This window comes from Marmota marmota, unplaced genomic scaffold (assembly GCF_001458135.2).
Source record: "Marmota marmota marmota unplaced genomic scaffold, marMar, whole genome shotgun sequence".
Classification (NCBI taxonomy): Eukaryota; Metazoa; Chordata; class Mammalia; order Rodentia; family Sciuridae; genus Marmota; species Marmota marmota.
Window position 1 is genome coordinate 4147272 of NW_026000294.1, and position 25970 is coordinate 4173241.

The 25970-nt window shown below is 35.6% G+C and overlaps 1 protein-coding gene across 1 annotated transcript in view; it reads left to right on the forward strand.

The window, feature by feature from the left end:
• Ophn1 (oligophrenin 1) overlaps positions 1-25970 on the forward strand; it is a 350877-nt gene that overhangs the window by 145820 nt on the left and 179087 nt on the right. The window contains exon 6 of the mRNA XM_048797200.1: positions 20836-20937. Coding sequence (XP_048653157.1) covers positions 20836-20937 — 102 coding nt within the window. The remainder of the gene's footprint in view (positions 1-20835; positions 20938-25970) is intronic.

Here is a 25970-nt window from a genome sequence, read left to right on the forward strand (position 1 = left end):
GGTTTTAGGCATGTCACCTAACTTCTCTAGGCCTGGGTTTCCTTTTCTATAATATGGGATACATTGTAGTCCATGCTGAGTGTCCCTAATTGAAGAAACAGAAATCTGAAATGCTTAAAAATTAAAAAAAAATTGAGCACTGTCCTAATTCCACAAATGGAAAATTCGACACTTGACCCCATGGACTGGGTTATAGTCATTATGCAGACATATGAGAAATATCATATAAAATTACCTTCAGTCTATGTGTATAAGGTGTATATGAATAATAAATCAATTTTATACTTAGACTTTGTTCCCATCCCCAAGATATCTTATTATGTATGTGCAAATTTTATTCCAAAATTGAGAATAATCAGCAATCCAAAATACTTCTGATAATAAGCCTCTCAGATAAGAGATTCTCAATCTGTAACAACCTTACAGTGTTGCTGTGAAGATTTAAACGACGTTAATATGCCTAAATGCTTAAAACTATATCTCACACATAGTTAGCATTATAACAGTGTTAGCTGTTATTGCTTTTCATATTTATAAAAATGGACTGATTCTGTTTGTTTTGTATCTTTCCTTTCTGCACTCTTGTAGTTATGATGTTCATTTAAAAATATTTATTTTTTAGTTGTAGTTGGACACACTACCTTTATTTTATTTATTTATATGTGGTACTGAGGATCGAACACAGGGCCTCACATGTACTAGGTGAGCACTTTACTGCTAAGCCACAACCCCAGCCCATGATATTCATTTTTGTTCATATATTTATCATTTTATTTTTGCTGTTGTATAGTATTCCATCATGAGATTATATATACTACATGAAATAAGTACAATTCAGAAAATCAAGGGTCAGATGTTTTCTGTCATATGAAGAAATTACAGAGAAAAGGGAATAAAATGGATCATACAAAAATAAAAAGAACAATAGTGTAGAGGAAGGGGATCAAGAGAGAAGGAAGAGGAGAGGGAAAGGGGAGATACTAGGGAATGAAATAGACCTTGATTTCTTTAACCTTGATTCTGTTGATTGATGAGTTGGTTGCTTCCAATTTTTACAATAGGACAAACGTTACTCTTGTGAAAGTGTTTCCCATGTATTCTTATGCATGTTTGAAAGTTTTTCAGGGTATATTCCCAGAAAAGGAAATTCTGTGTTATAGGATCTATGCATCTTTACTAGATTTATTGCCAAATTGATCTTTAAATTGGTTGTACCAATTTATATCATCACTCATCACCAGCAGTTTAAAATAATTATTTTTGTGCTTGACATCTGAGGACAATATATGCTAATTCAGAAAGACCAAGAAAGTTTGGTTCAGTAAATGTTTACTGTATCTCTGTAGATGCAAGAAAGCAAGGTGCACGTGGATGACTGATGTGGTCATATTATTGATAAGATCCTTTTACAGGGTAATTTTCCCCTGAAAAATAGAAAAGTGGTCACATTTAACCTGAAGAATGAAGAGTTAAAAGGAAATATCATCCTGATTGTCAGTGATAAAGAATGGACTGTGATCTAGGGAAGGATCACATCTGTTTTCCATTTCCTTTGACGTCCTTCAGTAATGCAGAAAAAAATTGCATCAGAGAACAGACACACCAAATTTTTTTTTGTCTCTTCTGCAACCAAAGTTAGACTTTTATCTTTCCCTTCTCCTTACCCAGTGTGCTTTCCACTAGAACTGTTTGAAAGCATTTTTGTAATTACATGGGTGATCTTCCTCAAATGAGTTGTGCCCATGTGAGCTTGTAAATATTTCTCATATCAGCTGGCTTCAAAGTCACCTCTGAAGTACTAAGAGAGCCAGGGAATCAAGAGCACAACCCTTTGAATTGGATTGTAATTTTAGGATTCCCTGTTTGAGTAAAAGTTCAAAATGTTCTATATATGACTTGGCTACTAGAGTAGGTTCTATCCACATGTGGGTACTGCACACTTAAAAAAATTCTAATATGACCAAGGAACTAAATTTGAAATTTTATTTAATTTTTATAAAGTTAAATCATTGCCTGTGGCTGTTGCCTCTTGTCTAGGTCTAATAAGTATTATAAAATATTTTGTAGATAGAGCATTGACGGGGAACTCACATTTATTCAATGCTAACTATGCATCAGGACCTATATTGTCAAGGCCTATATAATGCCTGTGAAAAAGATAGTATATTTTACAGATGAGCAAAGCAGGGATCAGAGAGGAGAAGAATTTACCCAAAGTCACACAGGCTGCAAAACACCCAAGCCAGGATTTAAATCCAGGACTGTTTTGTTTCTTTTTTGATACTGCAGATAATACCCAGGAGTGCTTTACTACTGAGCCATATCCTAGCCCTTTTAATTTTTTATTTTGAGACAAGGTCTCACTAAGTTGCTTAGGGCCTTGCTAAGTTATGGAGATGGGTTTGAAATTGTGATCCTCCCGCCTCAGCCTCCCAAGCCAATGGGATTATAGGCATGCGCCACCATGCTGGCGAGGACCCTCTGATTTCTTCAGTTTCAAAGACCATATTATATCCTGAATAGTGTGGTATAATTTTTACATTTAGCACAAGATACCTTTAATGTTACTGGCTCCAGCTATACATGAGAAAAATTTTAAATTACCTAACAGATAATTACAAATTTTTACTGTTAATTTCATTAACAAAGGGTTTGTGGAGCTTCAGTATATTAAGATCCCAAGGACTTTGACAGTGACTTTGTCTAGTAGTATGTTCAGGAAGAGCAGTAAGTGACTGGGAACAAAGTGATAGAGTGAGTAAATAAGGCTTTTTGTTAGCTCACATCCAAAACTCATTCCTAACAATGCATTAGATAATATATTAGGAAAAAGAACTAACAGAATGTATATAAGGATGGTCCTTGAAGCATTATGGCTCAACTTATGATTTTTCAGCTTTATGATAGTGCGAAAGCAATGGGCATTCAATAGAAAACATACTTCAAATTTTGAATTTTGACCTTTTCCCATGAGGAGAAGCAATCAATATTCTACCCTGTATTGTGCTGCTAAACTTTAATGGGCAGTGGGAAAGGTGTAGTAAATGCATCTTGACAATATTTTCAACCAATGATGGGTTTACAAGGACATAAGCCCATCAGAAGTCTAGAAGTATCTATCTATCTATCTATCTATCTATCTATCTATCTATCTATCTATCTATCTATTGATTTTAGGAATTAGTCATGTGATTGTGGGGGTGGGCAAGTCCAAATTTGTAGGGCACGCTGGAGATTCATGGAAGAATTGATGTTGCAGCTCAGATATGAAGGCATTCCTTCTTCTTCAGGTCACTTTAGCCTTTTTTTCTCCTAAAACCTTTGACTACTGGGGTGAGGGCCACATACTTTCTGAATGGTAATCTGCTTTACTTGTATTTATTCAAATGTTAATCTCATCTAAATATCACCTTCACAGCAATCCCAGACTAGTATATTATGAAATATCTGGATACTGTGGACTAGCCAAGTTGAAAATAAAATTAGCTATCAAATACCAAAAGAACATTTGTTGTTTTTCCAAGGTTCAGTCACTGGGCTCTAGGTCTTATCTCTGCAATTCTCTTAGACTTTGCCTAAGGTCCTAAGATGGCTGTCACATATCAACATATCACATTGTCACACATTAGCAGCCCAGACAGGATGTAAGGAAAAGGGCTTATTTCAGAAATCCATTTTTTTTTCTTTTATCCAGAAAGGAAAATATCTTCCCAAAGCTGCCAGCAGACTTTCCTTGATACCTCATTGGCAACAGCTGAGTTGTGGGTCAACTCTTATGTCAATAATTGGCAAAGACAAATGAATGAGAATACTCAGACTTAGGATACTTGGCTCAAGAGAGAGACACACTTACCTTGAGAACATTGCTTGCCTGCCCAGTATGTGAAGAAATAGGAAGAAGAAGGATGGCTGTTAAGTTGGCTATGAACAGTGACTGTCATCATGGCCTTTTGAGAATGGAGATATTGGACTCTAACCAGCATCCCTTGGAATATTCTCAAAGGGTGTGAAAGAGAAAAAATCTGGTTTTCTGTCTTGAGTACTTTACTATAGTAATCACAGAGGAGCTTTTCCCATATCCTGTTTTCCAAAGAGATGTTACATTGAAGACTTGGTGAAGGGCTGTGGCTCCTTGCAAGGTCCAACAGGAAGTTAGTGCCAGAATTAGGAATAGACACTACTTTCTTCTGACTCCTTCCTTTGCATTGTTTGGATCACATTTCATCTTGCAGCAGATCTTAAGCACTTTAAGAACTTATATGGAAATGCTTGCTACCTATATAATATAGACCTATTGTGTTTTTCTAATTTAAATTATTATTATCCAATTTATATTGTAGTTTACATTTAGCACAAGATACCTTTAATGTTATGATTTGAAACTCATTTTTAGATGAGGGAACTGAACCCTAAAATATAAAATGACCAAAGGGCGCCATTTTTTAGTGAGGGAAAATGAGGCCTAAACCCAAATCACCTGACTCCTACTCAGATAATCACACCTTTCTTCAAAGATATTCCATAATTGTAATATTTTAGACATAGCTCTTTTTTCTATTTATACACTAATAACCTAAAATCTTGATCCCCAACACCTTAAACAAAATAAACCCAAAATACTTTGTAATCTTATGAGCAGACTTAAAACTTTGAATAGTGGTATAGTACTGAGAATATCTATTTTCCAGGCTGAAAGGCATGCCTTTGAATACTCTTTTCTGAATTAATTTTTTTTTCAGATGGAATTGGATGTACTTCTTCAGTTTCCTTAGCTGAAGAAGAGAACAGGAGTGACTACGAAGTTTATTATAAAGTTATATGAATAATATAAGCCAAGACTAGAACCTAATGAGGTCTCCAGATTGCCATTCCAAAAGCCAAGGGATATAGTTCTAAATTAACAGATTTCTAAGCCAATAGCTATCCAGACAACTTTGTTCATAGAACGTTCTATTTACTTGCTTGTGTTTAACCAAATAATTTATTTGAGAGTTTTGTCTTATTACTGGCACTATGTTGTCAGGCACAATACTCCTGGAGGAGGTCCATCTTCCAAAGCCAGTCTTCTGCTGAAAAAACTCCCTAGGGTAGCATGTCCAGAGCTAATTTTTGCTTATTTATTTGTATAGCTTAGTGTGTTTGAGAAAAAATACTCATAGCTGCTTCTTACATTCTTTGACGCTTAGAAGAGTTTGCATTATCAGACAATAAGGGAAAATAGTCTTAAACCCCATCCAGAAATTTGTTTATTTATTTTGACATGCTGAGGATTGAACCCAGGGCTTTACTCATGCTAAACATGTGCTCTTAGTGCTACTGAGTTACACCCCGGCTGCACCTACCAGAATTTTATAGCCAAACGGAAATGTTTCAGTATGATGTTTAAAAACATTTTCTTTATTTCCTTGAGTATGTCAAGGATGGTTGTCATCAGTATCATCACTGTCCCTATCAAGCATTCAATATATGTTAAGTAGGGCTGGGGATGTAGAGTGCTTGCCTAGCATGGGAGAGGCCATGGGTTCTCTGTCCCTAGAATCACAAAGCCAAAAAGCAAGTAATATGTGTTAAGGATTTATCATACATTATATCTTTTGTCTCTTGCAACAATCCTGATGTATATCACAATTTAATTTGGACTACAATCTTTAGTCCTTTAAGAAATTTATCATGCTGAGCATGGGGGTGCACTCCTGTAATCCCACCAGTGTGGGAGGCTGAGGCAAGAGAATCACAAGTATGAAGCCAGCCTAAGCCACTTAGTGAGGCCGTAAGCAACTTAGTGAGATCCTGTGTCAAAATAAAAATGGGCTGAGGATATGGCTTAGTGGTTGAGTACCCTTGGGTTCAATCCTGGTACAAAAAACAGAAAAGAAAAAAAGAAATTTATCATGGCCATAAAATACTTTTCTGAGAGCCCCAGAAAACCTTCCCATGTGCCATCTATTAAAAGAATAATAACAGCAAATCAATTTAAACCTCAGTGGCAATAAGCATTTATTTGTAGCTCATATATCTGTGCATTGGCTGTAATGACTATTTACCAGAGTTAGATTTGATAGAGCTTGGCTCAGGTCCTGAGTTCCTTCTAGGTCTGTCCATGTGTCTATTTTTCAAGGACCGGGAACTCCCCAAAGCATGTTGTTCTCACAATGATGGCAGCAATGTATGATGGGTAAGCAGAGACATGCCAGGTCCTTTAAACTAGACTCATAGCTGGCACATTGTCTCTTCCTCACAAATTCAATTCACCAAAACAAGTGATATGACCAGGCCCGATGTCAGTAAGGAAGTGAAATAATTTTTTCTTCTAGTGTGGAACCTGCCGTGTCACCTGACAAAAATACATGGATGGCGGTAGGATTTAGGAACAATAATTAAATCCACCATTCTTTGGCTGAAGGTCAGTGGTGATGAGGAGTCAGAATCAGAGATCCAGAAACAATGTTTTGATGGAGACTGACAGGCTTAGTGGGAAGAGGGTTGGGGTCAAGAGCTCTGGATTTGAGTCCTCACCCTGATAGTTTTTTGATAGACCTTGAGCAAAACTCATTTTTCCTCACAATAGTTCAACATTAAGGGTCTACATAATTTCTTCATTTAGTATTTTCATTTTCTAGAAAAAACAATACTAGATTAGAAGGGATGAACTGATTAACCTAAGTTCAAATAGCTAGGTGGAAACATAGCCAAGACTAGAACCTAGTGTACTATTTTAATTCCTAAGTCTTCCTCACTACAGAAGAAAAGGTAATAATTGGGGGTGGAATGGGAAGAGGTTTCATCTCTCCTCCTTTCCTCATGAAATTAAGGCTGTATTTCTGTGATTGAAATTCCTTCATTGCCATGTTCATCTGTTTTCTATTTCTTCCTAGGACTGAACAAGGGGAGGAAGGGCAAAATCATCATAGCAAAATTCAAAGTTCAAGTTGTGGAATTATTTCCTGCATGTAATACTATTTAAATGTTTTATATTGGTAGGGAAAATTGGTAGCATTACTGTCCCCAGAGATCTGAGATGCATTTGTTGTTATGTGATATTTTAAGTGTAGTTATTTCTGGAAGCAGCGTAGTGGGCTAGATATGGTTCCCAGCCCCTCTTGAGTTTATGGCATATGTATATATATTTGCTTATTTGTCAAATGTTCATACAGTACACATTTGATGACAGGTATTCTTCTGAATACAGATGTTAATTGATTTAATCCTCAAAACTAATTTATGAGATAGGGACTCATTTGTTTTATAGATCAAAGTGAAGACATAAACAAACAAACAAAAACACAAAGAAGAGCGACAGCAAAACTCTAAAGCATGGGAAGGCTAAATAACTTTGCAACAGTCATGCACTAGAAAGGAACAGAACTAGTCCTTGAACCCAGGTAGTCTGGCTCCAGAGTTTATGCCTTTCAACATTGGACTACATAGTCGTACTGTCAGTATCATAGCAAATAGACTTCAAAACTGAACTGACTCTGCTACTTGCTAGTAATGGGACATGAAATGAATTATTTCACATCTCTGAGTCTCATTTTCAAGTGTCAAATATGGCTAAACAATTATACTTATCTCACACAGTTTGAAGGGTTAAATGAGATAGGGTATAAAATACACTTGGCACTGAAACATTGGTTCCATTTCTGTGAACTGCTTCTATAAATTTTTCAAATAATCTTTATGCATATTCCATTTAACTTGTAGACTACAATTTAAACCTTATAGGTTTTATAAACCTTAGGTCAATTGATTTATCAATATGATTTATTCTTTAGCAGTGTGCAAGACCATTTAGTATTGCCTCGTCTGTCTGGCAGGAGGAAAAGAACAATGAGGCTATTTCCCTCAGGGCACATAATAAGAGCCAGTTATCCCATGTGTCTTGATTGTCTGGGAAGTTGCTGAACTGTGTCAGCTATTTTTTCCCTACATTTGTCCTTACCTTAAAATAGAATGGAGGGCCTGGGTATGTAGTCACTGGTAGAGCACCTGCTTGGCATGTATGAGGCCCTAGATTTCATCCCCAGTACTGCAAAAAAGTTAAAAGAAAGTACTGAATTTGAATTTTTGTGCATGGAATTGAGGGTGAATCTTATATGATAGTTCAGAGTTTTCTACTATGTTCATCATTTCTTCTCTTTACCCTCTATTAGAAAGTTAGTAAATGTTGGTTGGAGTGCCCTTGTGAAAAAGTACCCTAGTGTTTTGCTATACACTGAAGTCCATACCCTGCTCATAGAAGCATCACCCTCTGTACAAAGAGGGACACACTGCCTACACAAGACTCTGCCTATGTTGTATGATGGGATCACCAGGGACTGGTGCAAGTGGGTGGAGGAGGTTATATAAGCTTACATCCTCTTCCAAGTGGGAGGAGGAGAGAGAAAACAGCTGTCAGCTTCACAGCTGGTCTTTTCAGCCCAAGTGATCCCAGCTTCTTTGGCCAGAGAAAGAGCCTTCTCAGTACATAGAAGGGAGATTTGCTAAACTGGAACCAATGTCTTAAACCGTTGGCAACTTTTGTTAACTTCTTCTAGCCAGGACAGAAGTTTGTTGGCTCTGGTTGCCTGGACATGGTGTTCTCTGGGCATTTTGTGTGGTCCTCAAGTAACCACCACCTAGTTGCTCATCTGTACAAGATTCTCATGGTAGAATTGTGCAAAGCTTATTAATATTCAGACTTTTGGTTTGTTCTTGCCTCATTGTCTACTTCAGTACATTAAATGAAAAGAAAAAAGACTGAAAAGAAAGAAAAGAAAGAAATCCTTTAAAAGCAGATTACAAGAAAAAACTATCTCCATTGTCACTTTGTTCTTCATTTATTCCAGCTCTGTTTGTGAAGGACATTGCTGCTGCATTAGTTAACTTCAGAATTTCTCTTTACACCTAAAAGTAATATTGGCCTTTTGGGATATCTTGTCCTTAATCTGGACTATAGGGGTCTTGAAGGCTAGTTCCAGTGCCCTTTCATCTGGACTTACTTCAGAGGAAAAATATTTAGCACAGATAAAATAATCTGTATGACTGAGATGATGAGTTTAGGCTTAAGATGCAAAACTACTGAATAAAAGAATTGTAGTTTGAATATACCCTTAATACCTTGATGAATTATTCTAATGTTTTTTCTATAGCAATTCTAGTGCAAATAAATAGTATTAATGTGTACTCACATAAAAATGATGCAGTGATAGTATTTCTAGTTATTGAACATGCTAAATTACTAACATGTTAATATGATAATATAATTATTATATTATATCCCTCCTTCCCTTCCTTTCCTGAAATTTATCAATTCCTTTCTTGCCTCATATTTTCTTTCATTCTCACATTCTTTCTGTCTCCATCTGTCTCCATCATTCAACATATACATATTTATATATGGGGTTACAGAGATAAACATGGCATGATTCCTGCTCTCAAAGAACTCAGTATAGACAAGCAAATCGACAATGACAGTCCATTGAGGTTGATGCTAAGATATCATTATGCATAAATATTGAAGTAGCAGAGGGGACATAGAAAAGACTCTATTAAACTGTAGGCATGGGATATTAAAGAATGATTGGAGTTAGGTAGAGAAGTAGAGAAGGCTGGGCTGGGTGTGGTGGCACATACCTGTAATCCCAACGACTCAGGAGGCTGAGGCAAGAGGATTGCAGGTTTGAGGCCAGTCTTGGGAACTTAGTGAGGCCCTGAGCAACTTAGCAAAATCCTGTCTCAAAATAGAAAATGAAGGGGGTAGGGAAATGTGCCTCACTGGTTGAGTGCCCCTGGGTTCAGTCCCTGGTGGAAAAAAAAAAAGATAGAAGGCTATTAAAATACCTATCATCTTTGTAAAAGATTTTATATATCTTCTCAAGTTATGTTAACTTAGTATTGTGGTCAATACTGAAGGCATTTAAGCAGGGACAGGCATGTGATTTATAGATTTCTCCATCTCTTACTGTCTGTATGACCTTGAGTAATCCATTTAACTTCTCTGAGGTTTAGTCTCCTCATTTGTAAAACAATAATATTCATGTTTATTACAAGGCATGGGACCAAATGCCCAGACTCTGTGTGTTATATTAGAGCTACCCAGAAAACATTAGATTCTTTTTCTTTTGTTGTCATCTTTGATTTTTCTGTACTACATGGTAGTAATGTATCAAGTGAATTGTGAGCATTTATTATGATAGATTATAGGGTTAGAGTTGAATAAAACACTGCTAATGGCTTCAAGGAGGTCAAAGGTATGTAACTATAATAACCACAGAAACCTGATTTCTTGTCTCCTTCATGCCATTAGTTAGGCATCAATATCATTTTCTAGCCCTCTACAAAAATCCTCTCCATCCCTGCCTATATTTGCTTTCTCCTCCCCCCATCTCAGATAATGTCCTGGCCCTTCTCCTATCCATGGGTGATTTCTTCACTTGGGTTTTTTTAATCCCTTCCCCTTCACTTATCTTTTTCTCTGTATTGGAAAGCAATTACATCCTTCCTGTATTAAAGACAGAGCCTCATGCTTTCCCCAAAGGCCAGGAGAGACCACACTATAACAATTGTGGCCCAACTGGTGATAGTCAAAAAATTGTAGCAAAAGGAATTCAGAGTGAACATTACTTAGAAATGGAGGTCAGTGGCTTCAGGAAGTCTGTTAACCAGGAGAGAGGTGCCTAGGTCAGTAGTTGAGAGGGAGAGAATTGTGGGAAAGATCAAGGTTGTCTAGAACCAAATTGGATATAGGTGTAGTGGACCTGATTACCAGTGGAGGGCCCGAGGCACAGGAAGTTTGTGACTCATCTGAAATATAAAGTGAAGAACTAGGTATTATGAACCAGGTAGAAATTCTGATATCTCAAATGGAATACAAAAGCAAAGTCATGAAAGTGGCTATGAGTACAGAACTCTCAATCCATTTTCTCTCCTGGTAAGTCTGTTTTCAACGACTGGAGCCAGGCCAGCCCTGTATGGCATATCAAGTTGCCTCCATTCCTGGGAGGAGAAGGAAGTAGATAGCTAATATTTGTAATATTAATAAGGAACTTTTGGAGAAAGGACATTCTAATTAGAGGAAATCACAAAGGCATAAGTACAGTATGAAACAGTGTGAAGTTGGGCATGTTGGCACTTTTAAAGGTCAAAAAACTAGTAATTGATAGAATCAAGTTTTGAGTTTGGGTCTGTCTCATCCTGAGCTTGTGAATTATTTTATTGTTATGAAATATATAAAGTTCATCTTTTAAATAATTTTTAAATTTAAAATTCAGTGATATGGTCTGTATTCAGAATGATGTGTTACCATCACCAGTGCATATTTCCAAAATCCTTTTTCTTATGCCAAGTAGAAATTCTGTGTCCTTTTAACAGTAATATCCCATTCTGATCTCCCTGTAGACCCTAGGAAATTCTGATTTAATTTCTATCTTTATGAATTTTCTTATATTTTTCGAATGTATTAGCATATAGCTATTTATAACTCATCTTTTCAAGAAATCTGTCATATCTGCAATATTTCACTTATTCTATAACCTATATTGTATTTATTTTCATTTTCTCTTTCCGTGATCAGCCTTGCAAATGGGACCATACAATATTTTTCTTTTGTTGTCTCAATTAGTATAAATATTTTCTTTTTTTAGGGAGGTGGAACCTGGAATTGAACTCAGGGGCACTCAATCACTGAGCCACATTCCCAGCCCCATTTTGTATTTTACTTAGAGACAGGGTCTCACAGAGTTGCTTAGTGCCTTGTTGTTGCTGAAGCTGGCTTTGAACTTGCAGTCCTCCTGCCTCAGAATCTGGAGTCACTGGGATTACAGGTGTGAGCCACTGCACCTGGCTAGCATAATATTTTCAGCATTCATCTGTGTTGTGCCACTTGTTAAAATTTCCTCCTTTTTTATTACTGAATATCCTTTAATTTTATTTATGTACCATGAACATGGCAACAATTGTCTATTTATGTTCCTATTATCAATTTTTTGAGCATACATCTAGTAGCAGAATTACTGGGTTATATGGTAATTCTCTGCTTAAATTTTTGAGGAAATGACAAAAAGTTTATCAAGGTGTTATATCCCTTTACATTTACAAATATTACAATTTCTCCATATCCTCAACATTTCATTTCTATGAATTTTATTATAACCATCATAGTAGGTATCATATGGTCATACCTTTGTAATTTTGATTTGCATTTCCAATGACTAATGATATTGAGTTTCTTTTCATGTGGAGGATGTCCATTTGAATTTTGCCCATGATTTTGGCTTATTGTTATTGATTTGTAAGTGTTCTTTCTATATTCTGGATACTAGACCCTTTTTAGATATATGTGCATATTTGTGCATAATTTTGCATAAATGAGATCATATCACACTGTTAGTAACTTTTTTCTAGTGTCATAAATAACCTTTAAGTTATTTAATATAAATTTATGTCATAATTTGTAATGATGCTTGATGTACCATTACATAAATGAATCATGCAACTATAAAGTGCAAAAAAATTGGCACAAGAAAATTCAGACTTTGAGTAAAACTGATACATGTTATAGAAATTGAAATGGCACTCCAAAATTTCCTTTCCCTTTATGTCTGAACAAAAAGTTGTTCCTGTATGGCTTTTCTGTTGAGTTCTATCAAATTTTTTTTAAGAGAGAGAGAGAGAGAGAGAGAGAGAGAGAGAGAGAGAGAGAACTTTTAATATTTATTTTTTAGTTTTTGGTGGACACAACATCTTTGTTTGTATGTGGTGCTGACGATCGAACCCAGGCCACACTCATGCCAGGCGAGCGCACTATAGCTTGAGCCACATCCCCAGCCCAGACTTCTATCAAATTTTTGAGGAAACAATTATTACGAGTATACAAATTTTCTGGAAAATAGGAAAGTATAAAAATTATCTAGGATATTTTGTAATGGTCCTGTATATGCTTAAGCTTATTGTATTCTTAAGATTTTGCCACTTATTTTCTCTGTAGCATTAATAGCAGTTTCTGAAACACACGTTAAAAAGTTCTATTACAATTGCTGCTTTATCTATTTTATCAACTTTCTATATTTTCAGGATTTCTGTTACAGCATTATTAATAATAACAAAGAAAAACTGAAGAAAACTTTATCCTAAAAGCAGCCTGAATTATGAGATAAGGACAATATGAGGACATAAACAAAAGGCTCATTGTACTTATGAGTACAGTTGCAAAGTCTTAAATAAACTATCAACTCATTGAATCTAACAGTGTTAAAATATATCATGAATAATGAAAATTTATCCCTGGAATTGCTCCTCCTCCCAAAAATCAGACTTGGAAATCAGTCAGTGTAACTCCCTTCTTTCTTAGTGTAAAGAAGAAACATCATGTGTTTATCTTAGTAAACCTAGATTTGAAGGGAAATTTCTTCACTCAATAATTGTTATATGACAGAAGCCTACATCAGACATACCTAACAGAGAAATTCCTCTTAGGATGAGGAACTGAAAAGGATGTGCATTCCTCTGGTACCATTTAACCCAATTCTGGAGGACCTGGTTGGTGCTATGCGAATGAAGAGGTATGAAGGTGGTATGGTAATTTATAAACTTGGCATTATTTTCAGATGATATAACAATTTAGAAAAAATCAGAATCATCAATAAATTTATCAGGCCTAATATGAAATTTAGGCAGGATAGAAATTAGAAGTCCTATATAAAACTCAATATTATTTTAGCACTTGAAATAATTAGCCAGTAATTGTGATGAGTGATAATATCATTCACATTAGCAATAAGAACTCTAAAGTATATAGCGCTTATTTATAACAGGAATACTTAAGACCACAATGAATAAAAAAAAGTCTAGCAAAGGAAATGGATCAAAATCAAAATAAAATCTGAATAGACATAAGACATTTCATGCTCTCACATATTTTGCATTAATATTGGATAGATGTTAATTTTCCTCAATAAATCTAAAATTATAATTTAGTCAGATTTTGTCCTAATATTTATTTGTCTATATTAAAGTTCACAAATAGCTAAGCCAACCTCAAAAAAGAAAACAAAAACAAGGAGATTTTTCTTAACAGGCCCTACAACATCCTACAAAGTCAATGGAGTTGAAAACAGTTTGGTGGGAATGGAACCACGATTTGAACCAGCTATTCCCCTTCTGGACTATTCCCCAAAGACCTTAAAAGAGCATACTATAGGGATACAGCTACATCTATGTTCAGAGCAGCACAATTCACAATAGCTAGACTATGGAACCAACCTAGATGCCCTTCGATAGATGAATGGATAAAAAAAATGTGGCATTTATACACAATGGAGTATTACTCAGCACTAAAAATGACAAAATCATGGCATTTGCAGGGAAATGGATGGCATTAGAGCAGATTATGCTAAGTGAAGCTAGCCAATCCCTAAAAAACAAATGCCAAATGTCTTCTTTGATATAAGGGGGGCGACTAAGAACAGAGCAGGGAGGAAGAGCATGAGGAAAAGATTAACATTAAACAGGGATGAGAGGTGGGAGGGAAAGGGAGAGAGAAGGGAAATTGCATGGAAATGGAAGGAGACCCTCAGGGTTATACAAAATTACATATAAGAGGAAGTGAGGGGAAAGGGAAAAAAACAAGAGAGAGAAGTGAATTACAGTAGATGGGGTAGAGAGAGAAGATGGGAGGGTCGGGTAGGGTAGGGGGGATAGTAGAGGATAGGAAAGGCAGCAGAATACCACAGACACTAGTATGTCAGTATGTAAAAANGTAGAGAGAGAAGAGGGGAGGGGAGGGGGGACAGTAGAGGATATGAAAGGCAGCAGAATACAACAGACACTAGTATGGCAGTATGTAAAAACGTGGATGTGTAACTGATGTGATTCTGCAATCTGTATATGGGGTAAAAATGGGAGTTCATAACCCACTTGAATCAAATGTATGAAATATGATATGTCAAGAGCTTTGTAATGTTTTGAACAACCAATAAAAAAAAACAGTTTGGTATGGCCCTCAAATAGAAGACTAGTGGTACAAAATAGAGAGCTCACAGACACAACCATACAGTCATTTAATATAAGACTAAAACACTACTTCAAATTGTTGGGGACTGGAAAATTTGGGAAAACTAAATCACTAAATAGGGAAATATAAAACTGGATTTCTACCTAACACCAAAAATAGATATGGGCTCCCGATGGATTAAAGGCCAGAAGTGAAAGGTAAACTCAAGGGTGCTTTGTGTTGCCTATGATGATGAAAGTGGAAATTCAAGGTCCCAAGAGTTCTTCAAAACTCACAGGAATAATGCCTTTCCATGGCTTCTTGTTTTACTTTGTTTTGTGTACTCTGTACAGGTCTTGCTTCAGTTTTTTTTTGTACTGGAAAACAAATCCTGGGGCACTTTTAACCACTGAGCTGCATCCCCAGGCTTTTTTTGGGGGGGGGAGTAGGGGAAAGGGATCTCCCTAAATTTCTGAGGGTCTCACTGACTTGCTGAGGCTTGTCTTTAACTTGTGATCCTCTTGCCTCAGCCTCCCAAGTTTCTGGAATTACTGGTGTGCACCATTGTGCCCAGCCAGGTCTTGCAATTGAGTTTTAAAAGTTAAACAATTCTTTATACAGAATATTAGATTTTTAGTTCAAAGTAAGTGTATCTTATCAACCATACTTCCAGAAATGGAAATGCCCCCTTTATTCATTTCAGTCTGTAGAGATTGTGCTTCCTAGTTGGGAAGAAAGTGCTGCAGTATATATTCTACCTCTTTTTTTTTTTCCTTGACCCTTCCTGCCTTGTGAGATTTAAGAATTCCTGCTGGAATCATTTAGTCATTTTTATTATTTTTGTTGTGAGGGATATGGAGTGTTAACAATTCATAAAAATACTCACTGATTTTTGTATAATATTCAAATTTCAAGAGAAAGTTTAAATAATAGGTGATATTTGCCAGACACAAGAGAATCTGCTCATCTCCTTTGCAGGCTTTTTATTAAAGGACAGCCTTTGACTGTTTTGCCATATGAATCTCTGATCTATCATGAAGCTGGTGACTTTATTTCTAGTACATGTTTTGGCAGTACATAGTAAGTTTTAGATGATGCAACTAATTTTTGAGAAGGAAGAAATATTTGCCACAATATCTGACTTCTCATGTTTGTTTGAAGCACATAGAATATTTATTGCTGAGGTGAACCCAACAGTTTAGGGCTGTAATGGTTTAGACTATTCAACAATGGAGAATAGACTAAGTATAAGGAAACTAAGTTGGAAGCATGATTAGTACATCCTCTAACCCAGATTAAAAAGCATTTCATAGTCATATACACAATCTTCATTGATTCTCAGGTGTTGGAATTTACTGTGATGCATACACAAGAGGCTAATTTAAAAAACCTATAAGTATACAGCAGAAAGATCAGTAGAGTAGAGATAAGGGAACAGGGGAAGGGAGAAAAGAAGGGAAAGGGGAAGTACTGTGGAATGAATTACAACAAATTATATTTATTTTTATACTTTTTTTAGTTGTAGATGGACACAATACCTTTATTTTATTTGTTTTTATTTTTATGTGGTGCTGGGGATCGAACCCAGTGCCTCATGCCTGCTTGCCAAGCACTCTATCGCTGAGCCACAACCCTGGCCCCTAGAACAAATTATATTTCATGCTTTCATAATTTTGTCAAAATGAATCGTAATGCTATATATAACTAAAAAGAACCAATAGAAAAGCATTTAATTTCTACTAAGGCCTAGAGTTACAAGAACTGAATTTAAAGACTGAAAGGTTTCATCCAGTACCCACTAGGAGGGATGGAGATAGACTTTTTTCTTTTTTAACTTGAGGACTTATCAGGAAATCTATATATCTCTGAAATGATACAGAATCCTATAAACTTAGAATTCTATATCTAGCCAAACTATCAATTAAAAATGAAAGTCAGTAAATGAATTTTAAACATGAAAGTTTCTCAACTCACATATATGCCCTTTTTCAGGTATCTATATATAAATGGATTTTATGGTAACACAAAAGTAAATAGGAGAAATGAACATGGAATATGGCAGAAATATGGAAAAGTCGCAACATAGAAGCCAGGCAAGGGGAATCCTAGGCTCAAGGTGAAAGGCGAACCCTCCCCAAATGATAATTGGGTACTTAGACTACAGGTCCAGAATAGTACATCAGAAGTTTCTAGGTAATACTATTTTTAAACCAAGTGATATCAATGAACATATTGAGACTCAGAGAACTGGAAGAGAGGTAGAGATTAAATCAGTGAGTACTGAGCATGTTGAAAACTAATCAACAATTAATCAAAGCTAAACAAAAGGCAATTATTGAATTTAACGAATAAAAACATTGCATAGGAAGTAATATAAATCATATTCTACTTTATGGATCATCTATAAATAATGTTTATATAGTCACAATTATGTAAATATTGAATAGATATCAAAATTACAAGAAGAGTACATAAAGAGTATGAGGGAAAGGGAAGTGTGTGTGTAGGGGGGAAGTGGTATGAAGTGATGATGGTGGTGGGGATTGTAATGGTACAGGAAGAGGGGAGACAGCAGAATCCATATTTTCTGTAATGGGAAGTTAATAAATAATGCATACAAATTAACATTTAAGAAATTACAACTAGGAATTTTATTCTGAGATGTTAGAGATGTGGAAGTAAATACTAAAAGAATTGGCTTAATGACGTGAAAGTGGACTGGGCACAGTGGGCAGAACTGTGACCCTACAGCTAGGGAGGCTGAGGCAGGAGGATTGCTAGTTCAAAGCCAGCCTCAGAAACTTAGTGAGAAACTGTTTGAACTCAGATACACTTAACCACTGAGCCGCATCCCCAGCTCTTTTTTGTATTTTATTTAGAGACAGGGTCTCACTGAGTTGCTTAGTGCCTCGGTTGTGCTGAGGCTGGCTTTGAACTTGTCATCCTCCTGCCTCAGCCTCCTGAGCTGCTGGGATTACAGGCCTGGCAAATGTCCTTGGTTTTAACCAGTGTTGGGATATCCCAGAAGTAGTAGGCTTAGGTCACTGTTTGTTGAATTTAGTAGAGTTAAATGTAAGTGCACTCATGAAGAAATATAAAATGTGAATAGACCCATGACAAGCGATAGAAAGAAGTTAGAGCCTTATATTACACCATGGTCAAAAGTTAACTCAACATGAATATATAAGATTAAACTGTAAAATGTGAAACTCTGAGGAGAAATAATATGCAGCAGTTTGTTAGCTATATCACCAAAAGAATGAGCAACCATAGAAAAAATAGGCTTCACAAAATTAAAAACTTTAATTCTCCAAAGGATACTATCAAGAAAATGCCAAGATAACTGAAAGAGTGGGAGAAAATACTTGCAAATGTAATATTGAGAATATGTAAAATGAATTCTTATAACTCAATAATAAAATGATAAATCTAATTTTAAAATGGCCAAAGTAGTTCAATAAACATCCTTGGAAGAATATATACAAAGGGTTCATTAATACATGAAAAGCCATGTTACAAAAAAGTAGGAAAATGTAAATCAATCTTCAGTGAGATACCACTTCACTTCCACTTCGTTAGTTACATTTTGGTGAGGATGTAAAGGTATTGGAACTCTATACATATTCCTGTGTGAATGTACTCCAATTCTGGAAAGGCAGTTTGTCAATTCCTCAAAAGGTCAATTCCATGGGATGTGTTTGTGCATCCCTATAATCCCAGTAATTTGGGAGGCTGAGGCAGGAATATCCCAAATTAAAAGATTGCCTCAGTAAGTTAGCCATACCCTGTCTCAAAATAAATAAATGAATTGAAAAGGGCTTGGGCTGTGGCTCGATGTTTAGGTTCAATCCATGGCACCAAAAAATCAAACAAAACAGACAGTCAATTCCTCATTCCTAGATATATGCTCCAGGAAACTGAAAACATGAACACAGAAAATTCTGTACATGAATATCCATAGCAGTATCATATAACCAAAAGATAATAAAAAGTGTGCATCAGCTGATGAATTGATAACATATATAGTGCATCCATATACTCAAATGTTTTTCCATCATAAAAAAGGATGATATACTGATAATGTGCTACAAGTTGGATGAATCTTGAAAACACGTTAAGCAAAAGAAGCCAGTCATGTAAGGCCATAATGCATGATTCCAGTTACATGAAAAGTCTAGAATACAAAAATCCATGGATTTTACATTGTGGCTTTTTGAAGGTGGGCTTGGTAAAATAATGGGGAGTGACTGCTAATGTGTATGCAGTTTCTTTTGAGGTAATTGAAATATTTGAGAGTTGGATAGCAGTGATAGTTATATACCTTTGTGAATACACTGAAAAAATACTGAATTGTATACTTCAAGGACATGAATTTTATGATGTGAGTTATGTCTCATGGTTTTTATTTAAAAATGGAAGTATAAGAGAAATTGGCCAATGAAATTTTATCTATTCCTGGAGAATGTGCTGGCTCCCATGCTTTCCTCAAATAATCATTACTTTAAATTGTTTTAGCAGCTGGAGGAACAGTTTTGCCTATGTTTTGTGTGAATATCTCTACCTTCTGTGTTTTGATGTCTTAGGGCCAGGACAATAGACCTGCCTCCACTTTGTTCACAGAACTTCCTGATCATTGATTTATTAGCCCCCTGAGTTTTATTTCCCCCATGATATTTTGGGCTGTATTTCACTATTGGAAGGAGTCAGATGGATCTGTATATTATGTGACTTTGAGTAAGTTATGTCACCTCATTTGAACCTTCATTTCTTTACCATATCTACTTTTTAGTGTTGTTAAGACTAAAAGTTATAATAGATTTCAAATATCCATTACAGTGCCCAGCCTGATGGAGTCCTCAGTTAATTTTGTCTTTCTCCCTACTTTTTTCTTTCCATTAAAAATAATGTAGTCAAAAGCATATTCCTTGTAGGAATCTGATCACAGGTCACTGATCACTCTGCTCTTACCTAGCTTCCTGCACAATAAACCATAGGTGAGGTTTTTTTCCCTTCTCATCTCTGAATCTTTACTAGTATTTGGAACATTGTAGGGAGGTGCTCAGGGAGTTTGGATTTCCTATGAATGAAGCAACATAAGCCCTTTATGTGGATTTCCTAACCTGGTGCTGAGAAAAATTGCAATGTCAGCAGTAGTCTGTGACAAATGGTCATTTTTAGTGTTATTTGGAGACTGTGTGACTTTGACTTGTGCTGAGCAGCAGAGAACTTAATTAAATATCATTTCCAAGGAGAATGAAGGCCAAGTCCTCCATCACTTGTAAAGCTTTGGAATATTGCTTTGCAGCTAAATCTTCCAGGGTTCCCCCTCATCCCATTGTTAACATCATCTTTTAATATATAACAGTGAAATGCTGAATAATACTGAAGAATTCATTCAAAGAGACAGTCCCGGTTCCTATTGTCTTAAAAATGTTTGTCATATTATGAGGCTATCTGAATGCATTGTAGATGAACCTTTCCAAGATATATTTAGTTCACTCTTGTGTTCCTTCTTCCTTTTAAAAAATGAATGAGTGATTAATACATGCATAAAACAATAGAGGGAAGAAAAGGTAACTATCACAGTGGCCCCTTTTAAATGCCATTTTCTGAGCCGCATCTCCCAGAGCCTTCAGCTATGTCAATATGACCTGACCTTTCTGGATATAGAATGGTTTGGGGTTATATTTGAGGAAGTCCAAACTGCTGAGCCTGTTGCAAAAGCAAATTCTCTGCTGTCATTTTTCTTCCTTCCCAGGAGCTAGAGGAATTGACCACATGAAACCCGATACTCTCTTCTTCATTCACATTTCTAAGTCCACAGAACTAAAATGACATTTAATCTGTACCTTCTCTCCCATGTGTAGGAGCGGAAAAAGAAATTTGAAAAGGATGGTGAAAGGTTTTATTCTTTACTGGACCGGCACTTACATCTGTCATCTAAAAAGAAAGAATCTCAATTACAAGAGGTATGTTTCAGAAACCTTGCTCCTAACTTCTATTACTAGCTATGCCTTAGAAACAGTGACAACTTTCTGTTGCAAGGATTTCCCCAAACTCTGTCTCAGCAGGGAACCATGTGAATTAGGAGCTCTTTTAGTTAAAAACCTGGCCTGGGAACTCAGGCCCTCTGATTTCTTGAGCCAGCTCTTCCAGCAACTCCCTGTTTGACCTTGTTTAAGGTACTTCATTCTTGGCTTCAGTCGTGCTATGTGTAAGAGGAGTGGAACTCTGACACCTAGAGTCTCTTCCAATTTCACGTTTCTCAGTCTCTGTTTCTAAATTCCACAAGAGGAAAGAACTAAATTAGTGCTGTGTTTTGATGATCAGGAAGAGGTCTTCTATATTTTTCCCTGAGATCTTTCATTATCTTTTTGGGTGGGAGGGGAAGGGGAGTGCTGCACTGGGACTACTGCTTATATGGGACTTGCAGTGGCTGCTGTTCAAATAAGCCATCATTCAGTGGGTACCTATCATATGCCAATGACTGTGCTGGGTGTAACAGGACTACAGAGACAATAAGCAAGGTTCCTGCCATTTTGTAGTTTACAGTTGGCATTGTAAGACTATTCATGTATTCTTGATAATTCCCATTCTGACTGGAGTGAGATGAAATCTCAGTGTAGTTTTAACTTACATTTCTCGAGATGCTGAACATTTTTCCATATATTTCATGACCAATCATATTTCTTCTTCTTGAAGTGCCTGCTCAGTACCTTTGCCCATTTATGAATTGGGTTGTTTCTCCTTTTTCTGTTATTTTTTTTGAGTTCTCTATAAATCCTGAAGTTTAATGCTCTATCTGAAGTGCAGGTGGCAAAGATTTTCTCTCTCTTCACTTTCCTGATTGTTTCCTTTGCCATGAGGAAACTTTTTAGTTTGATTCTATCCCACTATTGTTTCTTGATTTTACTTCTTGTACTTTAGGAGTCTTATTAAGGAAGTCAGTCCCTAAGCTGACATGATGTAGATTTGGGCCTATTTTTGTCTTCTAGTAGGGATAAGGTCTCTGTTCTAGTGCCTAAGTCCTTGATTTACTTGAGTTGAGTTTCATGCAGGGTGAGAGATGGGTTTAATTTCATTTTGCTATGTATAGATTTCCAGTTTTCTCATCACCATTTGTTGAAGAAGATATCTTTTCTCCAGTGTATGTTTTTCTTTATAAAATCCTTAGTATCAAATGCTTTATTATAACAAGAAGGAATAGACTAAGACAAGGTTCTTATAATTCATCTTGTCCAAGGTCATGCAGATTGTAGCAGTCTGGATCTCAACCTCTAATAACCAGTTTATTGGGTATCTATCACATCTGAAGTGATTGAAGGTGGTAAGTCATGAGCAACTATAATGGATAAAATTAGTATTGAATGGAGAAGGGCTGCTTCTCTTCCATAAACTAGATAAAATCTAGAGTCTTCCATCATTTTCCTCGTGTTTACTTTTATTTTCTTCCTTTTCTGACTATTCTGTGTCAGTGTACCTTTGCAGAAAAGAGTTTACATAAAAGGCTTGGAACTGCTGTACTGAGAAATGCATTTTTATAAGATTAGACTTTTGCTGATATCAGGAAACTTTTGAATGGTAAACAGTTCTCTACATTGATTGAAAAGTTTCCCTAAATAGTAAGAATGGCTCACTGCATAAACTGCCTATTTTAACAATGTGGCTTATACTGAACACCTTTTCTTCAGAGAGCCTAGAATTCTAATACCTTTTATATAGAGGGTGCCCATGTTACCAGGTCCAAAGAGATTTTTCTGAAAGAGAGTATAAAGACTTGGCATCATTTTTTCATTAAAGGTCCAGCAAAATCCACCATTGAAGCCAGCTGGGCCTAGTGTTTCCTGTTTTAGAAGGCTTTTCATTATTGCCTCAATTTAGTATATACAAGCCTCTTCAGATTTTCTGTTTAATCTTGTGTGAGTTTTGGAAGATTGTGTCTTTCATGGTGTTAGTTTATTTCATCTAGGTTATTAAATTTGTGGGCATAGAATTATTCATAATTTACTTTAATTACTCTCTTAATGTATATGGCATCAGCAGTGATGGTCCCTCATTTCTGATGTTAGTTATTTGTGTCTTCACTCTTTCTGTATTTCTTTCCTTCTTAATTAACCTGATTAGACTCTTATATTCTCTTCTTACTTTGGGTAGAATTTACTATTCTTCTTTTGTTTTCTTAAAATGGAATCATAGATTAATAGTGAATTTTTTTCTGTTCTACTTTGTACATTTAATGCTATAAACATTCTTCTAAGCACTTTTTTTAGCAGCATCCCACAAAGTTGTACTTCAATTTAATTAAAAATATTTTAAATTTTCCTTTAAGACTCTCTGTGACCAAGGTGTTATTTAGAAATATACTGTTTAATCTTCAAATTTTGGGGCCCAGATTTTTAGGTTATTGATTTCTAGAATAACTTAATTATGGTCTGAGAGCATGCTTTGATGATTTCTATTCTTTTAAATTTGTTCCAGTATATTTTATGTATCAGAATTTGGTTTATCTTGATGATTGTTCCATGTGACATTGAGAACGATATATATTCTACTGTTGTTGGATCAAATATTCTATAGATGTCTGTTATATTCATTTGATTGATGGTGCTTATTGATTTCAGGCCTTATGAATGTGTCAACTACCGACAGAAGAGTACTGAAGTCTCCAGCTGTGATAGTGCATATGTCTTTTTTTTTTTTTACAGTTTTATCATTTTTTTACATTATGTATTCTTAAAATAAGTTTATTTTTATTAATTTTTTATGTGGTGCTGAGGATTGAACTGAGTGCCTCACACATGCTAGGCAAGTGCTCTACCACTGAGCTACAATGCTAGTCCTACCTTGTGTATTTTGATATTCTGTCACTAGGTATTTTAGTCAGCTCTTTTGCTGCTGTGACTAAAGGACCTGACCAGAACAATTTTATGGGAGGAAAGTTTTATTTATGGGCTTAGTTTCAAAGGTCTTTGTCCATAGAAGGCCAGCCCCATTTCTCGGAGCTCGAGGTGATGAAATATTGGCAGAACATCATGGTGGAAGAGTGTAGCAGAGGGAAGTAGCTCACATAGTGATCAGAAAGCAGAGAGAGACTCTACTCACTAGATACCCCAAAGCCCCAATCCCCACCTCCTCCAGCCACACCCTACCACTTCAGTTACCAGTCAGTTAATCCCTGCAGGAGATTAATTCACTGATTAGGTTAAGACACTTACAACCTAATCATCTCTCCCCTGAACCTTCTTGTATTGTCTCACACATGAGCTTTGGGGGGATACCTCACATCCAAACCATCACACTAAGCATATTTATATTAAGGATTATGATACCTTCTTAGAAAATTGACCTGTTTTCATCATGTTGTATCCCCCTTTCCTGGATATTTTTCTTTGTTCTATACTGTCCTTTTCCTGAAATTAATATATCTATTCCAGCTTTCTTTTGACTAATGCTAGTATATAGTATATATCTGTCTCCATATGTTTGCTTTCACTTTGTTTTTACCTTTATATTTAATGTGATATCTTGTAGATAACATGTAGTTGGCTCTTATATGCTTTGCAATGTCTATCTTTCAATTGGTTTATTTAGACCATTGATATGTAAAATGATCCTTAATATTGTTGGAGTAGTATCTACCATGTTCAATATTAATTTCCATTTACTGCCCTTCATTTCAGTTTTGACTTTCAGTCTTTTCCTACCACATCTTATTTTAATTGAAAATTTTATATGGCTTTATTTTTTTGTCCTTTCTTGGCACACCGTCATATATTTTCTTATTTTTTATATTTTTTGTGGCTTAGAGCTTATAATATTCATTATCAATTCATGGCCACTTTCAAATAACTCTGCTGGTTAGTATGGGAACTTTACAGCAGAGTTTTTCCCTGCAGAACCTTATAATATTGCTGTTATTTCTTGCACTAATTAGTAAACTACAGTTGTCAGATATTTTGTGCAGTTCTTATTTTAGACAAATTCTTTATATGTTAGATCAATTAAGAAAAAGAAATACGTAAGTTTCATTTTATCTTCATTTACTACCTCTGTAGTGCCCTTATTTCTTTATGTGGACCCCATTTATGATTTATATAATTTACTTCTATCTGGAGAACAACTTAAAACATTTCTTATATGACAGAGTGTACTGGCAACAAATTCCTTCAATTTTTGTTTGAGAAAGTCTCAAAAAAAGCACCCCTGGGTTCAATCCCCAAATCAAAACAAACAAACCCTAATATTTTTACTCTACTCTTTTATTTGCCTGCTTTCTTTTTATCTATCTATCTATCTACTATCTATCTATCCATCTATTTTTATAGTCCTTGTTTTATTTATTCTTTTTAGTTATACACGACAATAGAATCTATTTTGACATACATCCATGGAATATAACTTCCCATTCTTGTGGTTATGCTGGTCGTGTATTTATATATAAACATAGGAAATTTAGGTCAAATTTATTCTACTGTCTTTCCCATTCCCACCCCCAACTCTTCCTCCCATTCCCTCCTATCCAATCTGGTGAACCTCCACCTCTCCCTCCCTACCACCTATTATGAGTCATCATCCACACATCAGAGAGAACTTTGGCCTTTGGTTTTTTGAGACTGGTATATTTCACTTAACATGATAGTCTTCAATCCTATCAATTTACCAGAAATCTACATGGTTTCTTAAAAGAAATCTGATACAATTTTATCCTTGTTCCTTTGTAGGTAAGTTGTTTCATTGTTCCTCTAGCTTTGTGTAAGATTTCTGTCTTTCATTTTTTGCAGTTTGTGTATGTTATGTCTACGTGTAGATTTTTAGATACTTATCCTGATTGGTAGTCTCTGAGATTTCAGGATCTGTGGTAGTATCTGTCTTTCATTTTGGAAAATTATGTTATTATTACTTCAAATATTTCTTCTGTTATTTTTTTGTCTTCTTCTTCTGGTACTTTGAAAAAAATTATATATATATATATATATATATATATATATATATATATATATAT